General features: G+C 39.9%; 1 protein-coding gene across 4 annotated transcripts in view; it reads right to left on the bottom strand.

Moving 5' to 3' along the window:
* Window positions 1-18,907, bottom strand: part of LOC129702538 (syntaxin-binding protein 5-like) — a 233,558-nt gene that overhangs the window by 22,594 nt on the left and 192,057 nt on the right. For 3 of the 4 annotated variants that reach the window (XM_055644284.1, XM_055644285.1, XM_055644287.1), the window contains 3 exons: window positions 17,012-17,062; window positions 7,743-7,832; window positions 1,648-1,821 (listed from right to left, as the gene is read on the bottom strand). In XM_055644284.1, the coding sequence (XP_055500259.1) occupies window positions 1,648-1,821; window positions 7,743-7,832; window positions 17,012-17,062 (315 nt within the window). The remainder of the gene's footprint in view (window positions 1-1,647; window positions 1,822-7,742; window positions 7,833-17,011; window positions 17,063-18,907) is intronic. The other variant, XM_055644286.1, reaches the window with a different exon arrangement.

Here is an 18,907-nt window from a genome sequence, read left to right as displayed (position 1 = left end):
GTGATTTTAAAATCAGCTTCTGAAGCCATCAACGCCGACAACGGGGCCGGATTTTATGTAGGGGACAGGTAAAAGAAAGTAGTTTATTCTTATGTATAAAAGTGTTTCTTAAGATGCATTTAATTCACATTTTAAGTTGCGAAACGGTGATTCCCCCCCCCCCCCCCCCCCCCCCCCCCCCCCCCCCCCGAACGAACGGCAGTGTATTTGCTGCAGATATGGGGGAATAAAATCACCGCAACCTCAACGTTCCAAATGGTCCCGTTCCAGAAAATCCCACAGGCAAGTTGATTTAAAAGGCCATTAATTTACAGGTATTAAACATTAAATTCCTTCCATTTGGCCTATAAACCCGTGACAATGAGATTTAAAAATTATGTTATATTCTGAATTCTTGTGTGAATGTTATTTGGACACTTAGGCTATTTAAAAATGTTAATCTATTCTTAAGAAATGGATAGATGTTTAGATCTGGTAATTGAATTTTGTAATTAGCTACAGTTAGATAACTAACTAACTATATGCTTTAATTTCAAGTCATCTAAGTAAGATTGTTTCATATTTGTTTCAGAATGCTTCAATCTATAATAACTGAAAATTTCTTTCAGTTCTCTTAAATTTTAAGAATGTTATGGGCTTTTAAATGTCCTCGACCATAGCTTTTGTGTTAAGTCAATGAAAAAGCAATAGGGAACATGATGCCTATTTCCGAGTATGAAAATGGCCATAACTGTTTTAATACTGAAGATATGAAAGTGAATTAGGTGTCAAATTAAACTTCTTTTTATGCTTTATCTGATGGGATAAATTAAAGACTTGATTTTTTAATTCTCAAAATGTTGTAACATTGCTGCTATGTATGTACTTGTCCAGTTGCTGTTATTTTGATAATTAAATGTTGTTATTTTACCTGCCTTGACCATATTTTACAGCAGTCTGCTCCAAATGTTACCCCTCAGGGTTCTTTTAAAACGTTCCCCTTACATCTATGCCCTCTATTTTTGATTTCCCTTCCCTTCCCTGGGAAAGAGACTATGTGCAACATGTACGACTGTAACTTAATGTCCCAAATCCTATACTCAATGCCCTGATGATCAGTTGGATTTATTGGAGGAGATATGAGAATTTTCACTGAGGTGTAGCCTTCAATACAACATAATTGCACAAAAGCAGAATTAGATTCAGGGGCACGAAGTGCCTATTGAGCAGGTACCTGCACTGACTTTGGATGCTGAAAGTAATACACTTTGGGGCAGCGCTAGAGCTGCAGCCTCAAAGCCAGTGAGCCAGGTTCGATCCTGACCTCAGGTGCTGTCTGTGGGGAGTTTGTACATTCTTCCTGTGACCACATGGGTTTCCTCCGGGTGCTTCAGTTTGTAGGTTAATTGGCTTCTGTAAATGACTCTTATTGTGTATGACGGGAAAAGTGGGATAACATTGAAATAGTGTATGGCTGATTGGCATGCCTAAGGGCCTGTATCGACACTGTATCTCTAAACTAAAATAGTGACCCTCACCTTCAGCATTAGGAATAATTTTACTCCTAGCTTCTAGTTTGTTAAATATCACTGTTTTTGGACTAGAGGTCACTGGAGTCAACAGGGAATACACCCACACGTGCATGTATGCACAGATGTTGGCACACACCTTCTGTGTGGGTGAGTGGCAATGAGACTTCCATGCAGGCAGCTGACTGTACTTTGCGAAACGGTGGCCTCCCTGGTCCACGGCGGTTCAGTTTTGACGTATCTGCGATGGAAAGGCGCTTTCCCGTGTTGCTGGGTTGAGAGGTAGGGCTCGTGCACACTCCATTGACGTGATCTAAAATAAGCACAACAGTTGGTAGATTTTAGAATCAATCCAACAGTAATTATATAGAATTCATTGATGTCTCTGCACTGGATTAGGCAATGTTGGTTCTCCCTCAGAAGTTGTTGATAAGCTGCACCCATTTTGTCCCAGCAACAAAATAAAAATCAAATCAAAGGCTGGAAATCAATGACATTTCAAGATTGGAAGGAAAGTTATTACAAATGTTTTCAAACCATGTTTAATTGCTAAATATTTATAAATGAAGAGGAAATAAGATGCCTGTTAATAATATTAAATACATGTACCACCTTGCACATTATGTTCACTCTGACAAACAAGGATAAGTAGAAGCCTAGAACAGGAATCAAAATTAATTTAAAGTTAAGCAAAAATCAAAGTGCTGGAAGAACTGGAGATATGTGTGTACTGAGGTGGTTGGTGGTGGGAGGGGGGAGGGTGTTAGATGTGGTGGTGGGGGGATTATATGAAGTATGGGAATTCAATGTTCATACCATTGGGTTGAAGGCTATCCAAATGGAATAGGTTGTGCCGTTCTCCCAGTTTGGCATCAGGCCCTTTCGTGGGGGCCAATGCTGATGGAGGCCTGGTTGGGGACGTTGCAATGGGGATGAGGAAGGACACAGGCGGCAGGTTAGGCCAACGTGAACAATTCTTACTTTTCTTACATTTCCAGCTGCGGCTTCTAAAACTCTTTGGAACATTTCTCACAATTCATTGGGAGGGAAAGAAAAGCATGGACGGTTTAATCTGGAGAAAGGTTCCAGGCTAGTACTCAAGTACATACCACACTGGATTAATGCATGCTAGCTGTGGGTAGCATTCTTCCCTGACAGCATTCCAAGTCCCAACCAAGTTACTGCTGGAACCTGATTGGGACATGAAGTAAAATCTCTAACATCCAAATGATCATGGTTCGAACAGGATAGCCGTTCACCCTACTCAAAGGGCTTTCACAGCTCCCCACTCCACCAATTCTATCACCTTAAGCTTCCCCAATTTTAAACTGCTTCTGGTGACCAGGCTTTCCACTGCCTTGGCCTTAATCTCTTGAATTTCCGCCCTAAATTCCTAAAATCATTTTCTTTCTCTTTCATTAAAATAAACTATTTGGAACATTTCTCACATCGATCCTTTACTCATCTGCCCTTCAGTAACTAATTTTTGGTCAATGACTTATTCATGAAACACCTTGGAAGTTTTTCTATGTTAAAGATACTACATAAAGTTGTTTTCTACTGATAGGTGCCTTTTTCGAGGATTTACTCAAAATTGAGAAGAACATCCAATTTCACCCTTTATACACAGTCATTGCAAGTAACAGCATTATTTTTGAGAATATGATTATGTAAAATGCAGCATTATTTCATCTGGCAGGGTGTAGTGTTCAAACATTGCCGTGGTCATTTGGTAAATTCTCAGTGATTTGGATCAGATATTCCTTTAATTACCTTCTTCACTCTAAGCAATATTTTGTTTCATTCTCATTATCCCTGGAAATTAGTGATATTTCTGATTTAGTGACACAGAATGAAAGGATGAATCAATAAATCCTTACAAAATATTCCAAACTTGTTATGTGATTAGAATATAGAACTGTTATTTTTATGAAGAGAACTAAGCATTTTAAACACCACAACAGCTTGTACAATACATAACTCTAAAGTAAATGAGATAGCATGAAGATTCAATCATGAAATGTTTTAAGCCCATAAGTGTCCCTATAAATGAAGAATGGTGCCAATTACAATACGTTCAAAATTCAAATGAGGGAATATTTACACAACTATATACTATTATAACATTCAGCAGACATATATGGCACATGTGTTCCTGAAACGATGCCAAATATTTATGGCAAGATTTAAAATGAAAACTAATTGCTGACACATTTATAACATAATCATATTATTCAATGAAGACAATCTATAATTGTTTTGCATGTGCCTGATGAACCAATCAAGCTGCAAGGTGCACTTCACATATACCTTTTTTTCTCACCAAATTTTCGAATGCCCAAAATGAAGTTTCTAAATTACACTTTAAAAATACAAGAATTATTCACAAATTCTTTAATATGCAAACATAACCTTTGTATCATGTGGTGCCGTTTAAATATTTGACCTAAAAAATCTTGATTATTCATAAAATTTGGATTTGGGGTTATTTTAACCAAGAAGAAATGTGAAGAGCTTATAACTAGGTCTAGATTTGTGCTCACACTCTTGTTTTTACTGAGTAGTGAATGGCTTACTGTGTTCAGGCTTAGAACTAATATAGTGAACTGGAAATGCAGTCAAGCTTCCCATCACAAGAGAGCTCCAGCCAAATAGGGTGAAGGCAGAACAATGGCAAAACAACAATCTGGGAACATTTTAGAATGAAATTCAGAATCTTGCACATTTTGAAGTATTGGTTTTTAATGTTCATATCTGTTTATCTTGCACAGTAAATTGCGGTGCTAATAACTGGCAGGTGAGCTATCTCATTGCATCATATTTAAGTACTGCACAGTATCTGTTAATTGATGCTTGTCATCTCTGGCTGAGTTTTGAATTGTGGACACTTATGCGGTGTTTTATCACTGTGGATAGTTCATAAAAACTGACTGCAAAAGTTTTTATAGATATGTGAAAAGAGATTAGTTAAAACAAATGTAGGTCCCTTGCAGTCAGAAACAGGTGAGTTGATCATGGGGAACAAGGATATGGCGGACCAATTGAATAACTACTTTGGTTCCGTCTTCACTAAGGAAGACATAAATAATTTGCCGGAAATAGCAGGGGACCGCGGGTCAAAGGAGTTGGAGGAATTGAGTGAAATCCAGGTTAGCCGGGAAGTGGTGTTGGGTAAATTGAATGGATTAAAGGCCGATAAATCCCCAGGGCCAGATAGGCTGCATCCCAGAGTACTTAAGGAAGTAGCTCCAGAAATAGTGGATGCATTAGTAATAATCTTTCAAAACTCTTTAGATTCTGGAGTAGTTCCTGAAGATTGGCGGGTAGCAAACGTAACCCCACTTTTTAAGAAGGGAGGGAGAGAGAAAATGGGGAATTACAGACCAGTTAGTCTAACATCGGTAGTGGGGAAACTGTTAGAGTCAGTTATTAAAGATGGGATAGCAGCACATTTGGAAAGTGGTGAAATCATTGGACAAAGTCAGCATGGATTTACGAAAGGTAAATCATGTCTGACGAATCTTATAGAATTTTTCGAGGATGTAACTAGTAGCGTGGATAGGGAAGAACCAGTGGATGTGGTGTATCTGGACTTCCAGAAGGCTTTCGACAAGGTCCCACATAAGAGATTAGTATACAAACTTAAAGCACAAGGCATTGGGGGTTCAGTATTGATGTGGATAGAGAACTGGCTGGCAAACAGGAAGCAAAGAGTAGGAGTAAACGGGTCCTTTTCACAATGGCAGGCAGTGACTAGTGGGGTACCCCAAGGCTCAGTACTGGGACCCCAGCTATTTACAATATATATTAATGATCTGGATGAGGGAATTGAAGGCAATATCTCCAAGTTTGCGGATGACGCTAAGCTGGGGGGCAGTGTTAGCTGTGAGGAGGATGCTAGGAGACTGCAGGGTGACTTGGATAGGCTGGGTGAGTGGGCAAATGTTTGGCAGATGCAGTATAATGTGGATAAATGTGAGGTTATCCATTTTGGTGGCAAAAAAAAAAACAGGAAAGCAGACTATTATCTAAATGGTGGCCGATTGGGAAAGGGGGAGATGCAGCGAGACCTGGGTGTCATGGTACACCAGTCATTGAAGGTAGGCATGCAGGTGCAGCAGGCAGTAAAGAAAGCGAATGGTATGTTAGCTTTCATTGCAAATGGATTTGAGTATAGGAGCAGAGAGGTTCTACTGCAGTTGTACAGGGTCTTGGTGAGACCACACCTGGAGTATTGCGTACAGTTTTGGTCTCCAAATCTGAGGAAGGACATTATTGCCATAGAGGGAGTGCAGAGACGGTTCACCAGACTGATTCCTGGGATGTCAGGACTGTCTTATGAAGAAAGACTGGATAGACTTGGTTTATACTCTCTAGAATTTAGAAGATTGAGAGGGGATCTTATAGAAACTTACAAAATTCTTAAGGGGTTGGACAGGCTAGATGCAGGAAGATTGTTCCCGATGTTAGGGAAATCCAGGACAAGGGGTCACAGCTTAAGGATAAAGGGGAAATCCTTTAAAACCGAGATGAGAAGAACTTTTTTCACACAGAGAGTGGTGAATCTCTGGAACTCTCTGCCACAGAGGGTAGTTGAGGCCAGTTCATTGGCTATATTTAAGAGGGAGTTAGATGTGGCCCTTGTGGCTAAGGGGATCAGGGGGTATGGAGAGAAGGCAGGTACGGGATACTGAGTTGGATGATCAGCCATGATCATATTGAATGGCGGTGCAGGCTCGAAGGGCCGAATGGCCTACTCCTGCACCTAATTTCTATGTTTCTATGTTTCTATTTTAACCATATATAACCATATAACAATTACAGCACAGAAACAGGCCATCTCGGCCCTACATTTCCGTGCCGAACAATTTTAGAATGAGGATGGGAGTGTGCAGTCAGCAAGTAGGAGAAAGTACTACATAAGACTGGAGGTCGTAGATAGCAATCTTCAGGAAGTCGTATCCGCAACATGTACTTAAAACACACTTGCTGAAAGTCAACCATTCAACAAAAGGCCATTGTCAAACTTTCAAACTTTTTGATATTTTAATGCAATTTTCTGAACGCAACTGTGAAGAAATCATTCTACATGATAAAACAGATGTTTAATTTTTTTCACATTTCTTTAAAAGAAGTTGAATTCAAATATAGGTGGAAAAAGAATTATAGTTTACCTGAATTATTTCAATACATTAAGATATGACCCAAGATTATTTAAACAGAACATACTTAAAACATCATTGGATGCACACTGGCAAGTTCCAGAAACTGTAAAATAAATCATGCCAAATAACAAATCTTACCTAAGAGTTCCAAACCTTCCTACAGAACCAGTATTTTGTTCTCACATAATGAAAATGTACAAAGTTAAATAGAGCAAATTGTTTCAATAATTTCAAAAAAATAAGTACGTGCTAGGAAGTCATAAATTGTATTTTTCAAATGTTGATGTTAGCAAGATAAACTGCGCATCCCAGTCAAACTGTAAACGGACATGTACCTGTGAACTACACCTTTTTACCATATATGTGGAACAAGTATTCATTTAAGTTGCATACCTGCAGGGGCTTTGTGACAGGTACAACATGAGCCAGCAACCCTTCACCTCAGCAAGGTGCAGTACTGTGAGAGTACCGCAATGTTGAAGATGCTGGCTGAGATATAAATTTGGGCTTGGAGGTCATGTGAATACTACTAGCAGATGCCAAATGGGTAACTAACAACAACACATAATTTTGAGAGAAACTCTGCAGCTTCCAAGCTGATCTGACCAATTTGTGAAGACACTCTGAAAGGGCTGCCAGGGAGCTGGTGTTCACATGGTGGATACAGGAACGTTCTATACATTTATTCATTCGTCTTTTTCAGTAACTTGCCGCAGTCCTTCAGGGGCCACTTGTAAAGCAGCTCAGCATCCAGCACCGCCTGACATTATGCATACGTGTCTGAACTTTGTTATTAGATGTCACAGCCAGTTTTGGAGCATTGTTTGTATATTTAAACAGCTCATTCAAACCAAAACATTACTCACCCTGTGAAGGTCCACTTGACAACTGCTTCAGACGGTTCATGGTGGCATTACCAGCCAAGAAATGGGTACCTTGTAGCCTACTGAATTTTAGAGTCGGTTTGTATTCTACATCAAGTTTATGTTTGTTGCATGATTAAAACAGTTAACTATTTTGACAAAGTCCTTAATTCAAAATAATAAAAAATCTGTGCCTTGTAACATACCTTCAAATATTGTTCTAGTCTTCTCAAAAGTTTTCACTGAGTTCTTTGAAACAGCTGATTTCCCTTCAAAACAGGAACCTTTCACAGATCCTAGAGAGCAAGATGGTAACTGATTCCTGAAGTAAATTTATAACCTTTTGACTGAATTTACGTATTGTGACATTCACGTAGTACTGAAGATAAAATATTTCCTTAGTGTTATTTTGTTCATCAATATGTGATGCCTTAAACCAATTTTACACAGATAGCCTTTTTCTTGAAGCTCCATTAGCATGAGGACTGGAGCAGTTACCATGAACGATGCTCATTTTTGTTAACTATGACTGATTCTGCTTTGTTAATAGCCATTATAAGATGGTTTAAAGTGGACAGGGTATTTCAAACGCAATGCTTCTCTCCTGAGAGTTGGTAATGTTCTGCCAGCAACTGGTCACAGGGAGTTTGGGGAGCATGGTGCCACTTCCTTGCTACAGATAGACAACTGTAAATCTCTGTGCATTAAATTCATTAATTTAGGTAATAGAAAATATTATTTACACAACTTAAAGTTATTAGCTTGACCATATTTGTACATCGTTGTTATAGTTTTAGCAACCAGGTCACAGATAAATACATTTCTAAGTTCATGAAGCTTTAACTTTGCAAACAAAAAATAACAGTAAAGACAGTATTCTTGAAAATAGTTTGTTTCTTTAAAAAGGGCAGCCCAGTTTGTGGTGAAATAAACTAGTGGAGTTGGAAGCGCTCCCAGTTCTCCTTTTGTCACCAACGAACAGCATGAACTAACCCCTCTGCTTGATGGCCTATATTTTTAGCCTAATTCCTATGCTGGATGAAGTAACTCCATGAAGCAATCAATATAGGTAGCATTGCAGCATAATAAGATCATGACCGATGAACAGTGGAACTGAAATGCCTTCTTCTTTCCTGAAAACAAGGCGGATACGGGTGTTCACCTGTCAGTGACGTGCATGGAATGGCAGAGATCTGCTGTGGCCTCTTGGAATGATCCAGTGGCAAGGATATTGACAGATGACCAGGACTTCAATAGAGGAAACAATCTGGCACAAGAGCAGGGCCTTGCTGGAAAACATCACATTGCTCCATCTTGACTATCTTTGAAAAACTCAGCCTATGAAGACATTCTTCTTTAGAGACAGGTTACAATGTTCCAAAACGCCAACCAGGAATAGCAGGCTATTCTTTGGGTGGACATAGAAACATAGAAATTAGGTGCAGGAGTAGGCCATTCAGCCCTTCGAGCCTGCACCGCCATTCAATATGATCATGGCTGATCATCCAACTCAGTATCCCGTACCTACATGTGTCTGAACCTGTCTATATGGCGAAATATCACCATATCCATTCCTTCAGTGATAGGCATGTCCTAAAGGTGACTTTAGGCAATACCGAAAGGGTTCCCGATCATCCGTGTCCCTTTAAATAACAAAACCATCTAAAAAACTGCATGATGTACTCGCAGCTGAAACTACGCGTGAACAGAGCAAGTGTTGCAACCAAAAAGCTCAAAACATCCCGTTGAAACAAAAACTACACTGCTGAAAGCAAGTCCATTGTGATGAAGCTGGAAGTGGATATCACATACATCGAAGGTGTGATTCAACAATGCCAGAACCACAACTTTGCTCTCGATATCAGTAAAACTGAGGAACTGATTGTGGACTTTAGAAGAGGAAGGCAGAAGATCTACAAACATGTCTTCATCAACAGATCAATGGTGGAGAGAGTCAACAACAGAGATGCTGCCCGTCCCGCTGAGTTACTCCAGCTTTTTGTGACTATCTTCAAGTTACTGGGGGTGCATATCTCTGAAGATCTATCCTTGACCCAGCACATTGATGCAAACATGAACAAAGCCCATATATCTCTACTTCCTTAGAAGATTGAGGAGAGTTGGCATGTCGACAAATACTCTCTTGAACTTCTACAGGTGTACAGGAGACAGCACAATGACTGGTTGCATCACGGCTTAGTTCAGCAACTCGAATGTCCAGGAATGCAGGAGATAACAAAAAAATGGTGAACACTGTCCCTCATGGCTACTGGTGTCCCCACCATTTAAGGGATTTATAGATAGATAGCATGCATTGATGACAGACTAAACTATGTAATCCACGTTGGAATATCTTTCGGAGGTAGACACAAAATGCTGGAGTAACTCAGCGGGTGAGGCAGCATCTCAGAAGAGAAGGAATGGGCGACGTTTCGGGCCGAGACCCTTCTTCAGACTCAATATCTTTCTCTACACAAACATATGAATAGTACTCAAAAGTGTCCTGACGAATTCTGCAATGGGTGGTATTTCCAATGAAAAGTGGACAAATCCGTTTACAACATCTTAACCTGTCTTCATTCACTCTTTGCATATAAAAATCAGGTTAGGCATGTACCTTTATTTGAGAATCCCAGGTTCTTGTATGTGTGTCAACCACTATCTCAACATTTCAAATATATGTGGAAATACCTTGGTTCATGCATAACTTTTGAAACGGTGTCATTAAGCCCCTTATATTTCTGTTAAAATGTATCACTTGACACTGAATGGTATTAAGGTTTATCCTCACTCGCTATTCTGAGAGCCTACGTCTCTTTGCAGCCTGTATGTAATTTTCTACACTTCAGCAAATTCCAGAAATTTTACTCTTCACATCCATTAAAAAGCAGATTCATCGTTACTCTCTGAGGCAGATCACTGTCCACAACCTCCAAACTGTACCGCAATTCTGTTTTTTGTTCCTCAGCCAAATTTGCCTCTGAATGGCCATTGACGCTCTACTCCCCTGGTATTCAATTTTGCTAACTAATCTTTTATGTGAAATATCGTTAAATTCCAGAAAGATCTACCACATTCTCTTCATCAACCATGTTATTTTATCAAGGAATTTAATCAGTTATGTCAAACACTGTTTGCCTTTAACAAATCTCTGCTGGCTCTCCTGCATTAATGCAAACATCTCTTTGTGCTTAATCAATTTTTATCACATTACTTAACAAAAGCTACCCTGCAGAGGTTAAGCTGTCAGAAAACTGTAATTGCCAGATATGTCCTCAAAGGCTATTTGAACAAGGGTGACACATTTTTGGGGCGAGTGATGATAGGAAATTGAAGTTAGCCTTTCAGCAACCTTCAAACTCACCTCAGCAGCCCTGCGGTTTTCCCATTTGCACGGTGACCTTGAATAAACATTAAACATAGCCAATCTTTAAAATACCCTAAAGCATACCCAGCCTTTTCAATTTTTTCCTTCTCTTATATCTCCACCAACTCTTATTTCTGAGATTTTGGCAGCTCTCTCCTCCCATCTAAAAATATATTCATGAAGTATTTAAACCTTGCCTTCTGTTTCCAAACTAGCATTGTTTTTGTTGGTGAGATCAAACTGGAATGTAGTGCAAGGTTTTGGTCTTCTGATCCAAATCAAACGCACTTGCTAGGGTAGGAGTCCCAGACGAATTTCACGGTTGGTGAAATGGCCACATGAGGAGAGTTTGAGGAGGCATTCTCTAAATTCTCCATTGCCTAAGCTCTCTAATCTCAATGAAAATTCAAACTTCATATCAGACTCAAAAGGGTTAATGCAGGAAGGAGGCTTCTTCGGATTGAGTCTAGAATGATGGCACATAATTATGAGTAGGGCATCTAGGATTGAGATGTGGAGAAATTTCTTCACACAGCGGCTATGCAACTTCTGGAATATTCTACTTTGGAGAGCCTTCCAGCTTCAGTATTTGAGTTTATGTGAAATTGGGTAGATATGATTCTGGATATTAAAAGAATCAAGAATATAGGAATAGTGTAGAAAAATAACACGAGGAGAAAATCAGCCATGATCTTGATGATTGGCAGATTTTCAAGAGATTATAGTTATTGAAGGGCTAAATGTTCCAGCTCCTGTTCTATTTATATTCTAATGTGGATGTTATGTGCACTCCAATGTTATTTCCTCCAAAATACCAAGAGCTCATATTAATGTTCTTCATTTTTAGTTGTTGATAACGGATGTAAATATACAAAAAATATTCTCATGCTAGGTGGATTTAAGGAGGAAAAGTGTAAACTGAAGTCCAACAACCTTGTTTCACATTCCCATAATGGCGCCAGACAATCTATCGTGAAATATAGTTACATCACCTACTACCCGTCTTTTGGTTGTGGAATGAAAGATGTCCTCACTTGGGTGTTGTGACGACTGTGATAAAATGATCTATAAAATGCATAGATGTGCATTCAAGTCTTCTCCTTCAAAGTTAGCCTGACTTCGATGGTGGGAAAGATGCTGGAGTCAATTATTAAAGAGGTAATAATGGGGCATTTGGATAGCAGTAAAAGGATCAGTCCAAGTCAACATGGATTTATGAAAGGGAAATCGTGCTTGACTAATCTTCTGGAATTTTTTGAGGATGTGACAAGTAAAATGGATGAAGGGGTGTCAGTGGATGTAGTGTATCTAGACTTTCAGAAAGCCTTTGATAAGGTCCCGCACGGGAGACTGGTGACTAAAATTAGAGCACATGGTATTGGGGGTAGGGTGTTGACATGGATAGAAAATTGGTTGGCAGACCGGAAGCAAAGAGTAGGAGTGAACTGGTCCTTTTCAGAATGGCAGGCAGTGGCGAGTGGAGTGCCGCAAGGCTCAGTGTTGGGGCCGCAACTGTTTACCATATATATTAATGATTTGGAAGAGGGAATTAGGAGCAACACTAGCAAGTTTGCGGATGACACAAAGCTGGGTGGCAGTGTGAACTGTGAAGAGGATGTTAGGAGGTTGCAGTGTGACCTGGACAGATTGAGTGAGTGGGCAGATGCGTGGCAGATGCAGTATAATATAGATAAATGTGAGGTTATCCACTTTGGCATCAAAAACAAGGGGACAGATTATTATCTCAATGGGGTTAGGTTAGGTAAGGGGGATGTGCAGCGAGACCTGGGCGTCCATGTACACCGGTCATTGAAAGTTGGCTTATAGGTACAGCAGGCAGAGAAGAAAGCTAATGGAATGTTGGCCTTCATAACAAGAGGATTTCAGTATAGGAGTAGAGGTTCTTCTGCAGTTGTATAGGGCTCTGGTGAGACCACATCTGGAGTATTGTGTACAGTTTTGGTCTCTTAATTTGAGGAAGGACATCCTTGTGATTGAGGCAGTGCAGCGTAGGTTCAAGAGATTGATCCCTGGGATGGCGGGACTGTCATATGAGGAAAGATTGAAAAGACTAGGCTTGTATTCACTGAAGTTTAGAAGGATGAGGGGGGATCTTATAGGGGGATTGCACGTAAGGTCACAGGGTCAGAGGGCTTGACGCACGGAGCCGCTCAATCCATCTGGAGGACATCTGTCACTTCCGGTATATGTTATTAATGCTAGAAACGCGTACTTTCCTACCTGTTAAAAACCGCCAAAATGTTGAATTTCTACGCTGAAAAAAATTGTGGGAGTCGGGGTAAGTGTGAGAGACATGTACCCAACTTTAGAATTCCAAACGTGAAGCGAAATGAAGGTAAAGAGAAGCAAGAGCTGAAGGGATAACAGCAGCTAAAGTGCTTGGTAAACATTGGCCGTGCAGATATCGGAATTGAAAATATTGGGAAATATCGCGTTTGCTCACTGTATTTCATCAATAGTAAGGCATTATATGTGTTTTTTCTTGATTCCTTTGGTATCTAAAAAGTCTCAGAAGTGATCAATCTGGCTGTAAATTTTTCTTCGGATGCGTTTTCATTTTGTATGTCAAAAGCCACTTGAGAACCATGGGCAATTTAAAAAATTTACAGCCAGATTTATCACTTCTGAAACGTTTTAGATGCCAAAGAAATCAAGAAAAAACACAAATAATGCCTTAGTTGATGAAATGCAGTGAGCAAACGGCCAATGTTCACCAAGCACTCTGTCTGTTGTTGTCCATTCAGCTCTCACTTCTATCTACCGTCATTTCTCCTCACTTTTGGAATTCTGAAGTAGGCTAAATATCTCTCACGCTTATCCCGATTTCCATAATTATTTGCAGCACAAAAATTGACATTTTCAGCGGGTTTTAACAGACCCGCTACGTTGGAAACAATTAGTAAGTGCCTACCTGCAGTACATCACGTGTAATCCACTTGGAGTAGTGTAGCAACAGTACGGGTCATGGGTCATGACCCGACTGCCGTGAAACCTCCCTATAGAAACATATAAAATTATAAAAGGACTGGACAAGCTAGATGCAGGGAAAATGTTCCCAATGTTGGGCGAGTCCAGAACCAGGGGCCACAATCTTAGAATAAAGGGGAGGTCATTTAAGACTGAGGTGAGAAAAAACTTTTTCACCCAGAGAGTTGTGAATTTATGGAATTCCCTGCCACAGAGGGCAGTGGAGGCCAAATTACTGGATGGATTTAAGAGAGAGTTAGATTGAGCTCTAGGGGCTAGTGGAGTCAAGGGATATGGGTAGAAGGCAGGCACGGGTTATTGATAGGGGACGATCAGCCATGATCACAATGAATGGCAGTGCTGGTGTGAAGGGCCGAATGGCCTCCTCCTGCACCTATTTTCTTTGTTTCTAAAGTAATGTGTGACGATAGGTCCAATAGTAGCATTTAAGAGGCTTTTAGATAGGCACAGGGATAGACAATGGGTGCAGGGGTAAGCCATTCGGCCCTTCGAGCCAGCACCGCCATTCAATGTGATCATGGCTGATCATCCCCAATCAGTACCCCGTTCCTGCCTTCTCCCCATATCCCCTGACTACGCTATCTATAAGAGCCCTATCTAGCTCTCTCTTGAAAGTATCCAGAGAACCGGCCTCCACCGCCCTCTGAGGCAGAGAATTCCAGACTCACAATGCTCTCTGTGAGAAAAATTGTTTCCTCGTCTCCGTTCTAAATGGCTTACCCCTTATTCTTAAACTGTGGCCCCTGTTTCTGAACTCCCCCATCGGTAACATGTTTCCTGCCTCTAGCGTGTCCAAACCCTTAACAATCTTATATGTTTCAATAAGATTCCCTCTCATCCTTCTAAACCCCAGAGTGTACAAGCCCTGCCGCTCCATTTTCTCAATCCTGCCATCCCGGGTATTTAACCTTGTAAACTCCCTCAATAGCAAGAATGTCCTTCCTCAAATTAGGGGACCAAAACTGCACACAATACTCCAGGTGTGGTCTCACTAGGGCTCTGTACAACTGCAGAAGGATCTCTTTGCTCCTATACTCGACTCTTGCCAACATGCCATTCACTTTCTTCACTGCCTGCTGTACGTGCATGCTTATTTCATAGACTGATGTACAAGGACTCCCAGATCCCGTTGTACTTCCCCTTTTCTCAATGGAATGGAGAGATATGGATCACATGCAGGCAGATGAGATTAGTTCAACGTGGCAGCATGTTCAACACGGACATTGTGGCTGAAGGTCCTGTTTTGTTTAGTTTAGTTTAGAGATACAGCACGGAAACAGGCCAATCGGCCCACCTGGTCCATGCCGACCAGCGATCCCCGCACATTAACACTATCCTACACCCACTAGGGATATTTTTTTACATTTACCAAGCCAATTAACCTACAAACCTGCACGTCTTTGCAGTGTGGGATGAAAACAAAGATATCGGAGTAAACCCACGCAGGTCACGGGGAGAACGTACAAACTCCGTACAGACAGTGCCCTTAGTCGGGATCGAACCCGAGTCTCTGGCGCTGCATTTGCTGTAAGGCAGCAACTCTACCGCTGTGCCACCGTGACCGTTCCTGTGCTGTACTATTCTATGGTCCAAGGCAGAATTCTGACATCAACTCGCTATGTAAATTGGTGATTACTCTTCAGAACTCCTCCATTGGGTCCATAAATAAACAGTTATCTTCTAGTGACCTGTTATTTGAATTCTCTACTTCTCACCCATACTGACTTTGACCTCCATCATTGTTCCAACAAACTTAAGGAGCAATATTTTAGCTTCCACCATGACACAATGCAGCCTTTTTGACTGAGACCAATAACCTCAGATAATCACTATTTGCATTTTAGTACTATTTTTATTTCACTGGTAATGCTGGATAAACTCAGTGGGTGAGGCAGCATCTATGGAGCGAAGGAAATAGGCAACGTTTTGGGTCAAAACCCTTCTTCAGACAGCTTAACATTGCAGAGTTTTGTTAGTCAACCTTCAACAAGGAACAGGATGCATAGGAGGAACAGTGTAGAGGCCGACCAAAAAGGTACTTAATTTATTTAATGAATTGCTCATGTGTCGTAGGAATAGATGCATTTTCCAGTACCTGCTACCAATTAGCCAAGTGCTAGAAACAATCTCATTTACGCGATTTCTTACTGTGATGCCACTGAAATGAGTTTAGGAATGCAAGTTAAAAAACACAATCACACGTTATTCCCCAGAACTTGATGTTTTCATTATGTGCCTCTTTGCATTTCTCATTTCTAGGACTGTTCTATTGGTAATTTCAGATAATTATTTGTCTTCCCTTTACACCTGCTCAATAATAAATTAATGAGCCAAATCCTAATTTTGTTTAATCCTTAGAATTAATGTATTTCAAGGCATATATATCAGAAGCTTATAATAAAATGGGATCAGAATTGTGAATATTATTAAACGCAGATGGGCCGGTTTTTATGACAACCTCTTGTTTGGAAGTATAGAGATAGCTGAAGTGGCTGCTCAGACACAGATGGTTACAAAACCTATCTATGATCCAGCTGAACAAATTACCCACACAGATAATTTCTGAAGAATAACTGAGCAACACCCACAATGCAGGCAATTCCATTAAGCAATATCTTATTTGCTTGCAGGAGAATATGTTTTTATTTCACCAGTGGAAATATTCTATTTTCCTCCCTATGTGAATGTTCAGTAAAAAAAATGTTTTGCACTTCAGAACAAATTTTAACGAAGGGAATTCATTATTTTTTTTACAGATTTTAAACGTTTACCAGCTGTAAATTCTGGACTAGGAAGGCAAAATAAGCTACTCATATTTTATTAAAAGAAGCATATTTAAATTAACCAAAAATATAACATAAAAACCAAGAAGATATAAAAATAAAGTGGGAACAAAAGAAAAACAGTTTGAGATGAGCAATCATCTGATCTAAAATAAGTTTGGTGTGGAGTTCCAAGAGGACATATTCTGTCTATATTTAAAAATATACATGTTTATTTCTCTAAAAAGAATGTCGTTAAAAGTCCCACACAAGCATATTTTGGTTTGCTCATCCCCAACATCTGAAAAAATAAACTGTCAGCTTTCGCCTACCGTACCGAGATCAGTCTTAAGATCTGTCGGCAGACTTAACTTTCTTGGTCCTTTTACTGAAACAACAGAAAGAAAAAACAAAAAGCAATAATTAATACTAGAAAACAAAATTTTGAAGATCGCGTGCTTAAAAAAAAAAGTGTGGTGCGTTTGCAAAGTTGGAACAAAAGAAAAGCACAGGACAAGGTGAGATTTGGCATGTTCAACATATGTGTTGCAGAAGAGGACAAACCGGATTTTTCAAGTGTGAAAACATTCAGATTGGAAATATTCAGGTTATTTTTTCTTTCAGGAATCATTGGAAATGCCAGCATGCGAGACTGAATACTATGTGCTCCTCATCTTGTTTGGCATTATTAGCAGAGTACCATTGTTTCCCAATAAAGACACTTCACAGAGAGCAAAATGTTCCAGTTACTGCATCATAATGGAGTTGATGTCTGCACACGTGGAATGGAGGGAAAAGACAACACAGTACTACAGTGATAAAAAAAACTGAATCTGAACAGAATTACTGCACATCGTGGAGCACATACTAAAGGCCATTGCTTGTATATGATATATATTAATCTTCTGAATGAACACAGATAAAATAACAAAATTGCATCTTAAATTATAACATTTTAAACCAGTACAGACACTTACCATCTCCACACGTTGCGTAATGGGGAATTTTGTGAACAAATTGCACTAGCATTGAAAATTAATTTTTCAGCATGAGCTTTGTATTAATATGAAATCCTTGATCATTATACAAATATGATTAGATGATGTTACCATTTATTGCAAAGATACAGATTAAACTAAATATTGGTTCAACTAACTTTCTCTTCAGATGTCTGTGCACTTTGTGAAGGGGAGAGAACTCAATAAAAGATAATTCGCTGAAAGCCGCTGACATTCATATGATAGATGTTCAAGGTTCCTGTTCAAGGTTCTCGTGATAGGCAAAGATATTATACGTGGATCTCGGACTACAACAAAGTATGCAGATTGGCTTTTCTCAGAACATTTGTAAACACTTCTTCCTTGGTGAAGTAATCCAAGGTCATGAAATTAGCTTATATTGTATACTGATAATATTCATCTCAACTTTTAGGCATTCTGTTTGGCTTCAGTGTGGTCAAAATGCTTTTCTGATATTGGAATCAGCTCAAGGTAATGCAGATTATTTCCCATCTTGACAATTTATTGAACTGATGAAACCTATCTTCCCTTACTCTTCTTGATGTTCTCCTGTTGTATTAGCTAATCTGCTGCTGAAACCTTTGCTCCTGCGCCCTATACTCTGAATACTTGTGCCTTGTACGCAAAACAAGGAATTTTACTGTACCAAGTTCATGTGACAATAAAGTATCAATTAATCTACCTATCGAGCATTAGTGCCTTTGGCACCTGCATATTTGATTACTGCTTTGCCATCCTACCTTATTTACCCGCATAATCTTTACATCAACCAAAACTGAGTTGTCCACATTCTGACCCCATCTGTATAATATCACCAATAAGTTCTCAATTCATTCAAAACTGTCTTCTCGAGAACTCTACCTCCACTGCACATTAATATTTTACCATCCACTGCCGAGAGACCACCACTGCCTCACCAAAAAAACAATTTTGTTTTTCAGCAACGTACGTTTCTTAATGTAAATTGAAAGCTGTGAGTGTTTTAAAGAAAGTCAAATTCTTGATAAAGACTGCAGAAGCCACTGGAAGATGAGAGAGGGTTGGCGTGTGGCGTGGCTGGTGAAAGGCCTGAGCAGGATTGCAGCAGCCAGACACATGGGAGTCTAGGGGAAGTGTTGGGTCAATGAGCAATGAGTGCAAGATGCACTGGGAAGTGCTATGCAACTGCATTGGTCCGGCTAAAGTAACATCCTGAAAATAGATAAAAGAACGAA

Source organism: Leucoraja erinacea, chromosome 13, assembly GCF_028641065.1.
Source record: "Leucoraja erinacea ecotype New England chromosome 13, Leri_hhj_1, whole genome shotgun sequence".
Classification (NCBI taxonomy): domain Eukaryota; kingdom Metazoa; phylum Chordata; class Chondrichthyes; order Rajiformes; family Rajidae; genus Leucoraja; species Leucoraja erinaceus.
This window is presented reverse-complemented; position numbering and strand designations above follow the sequence as displayed.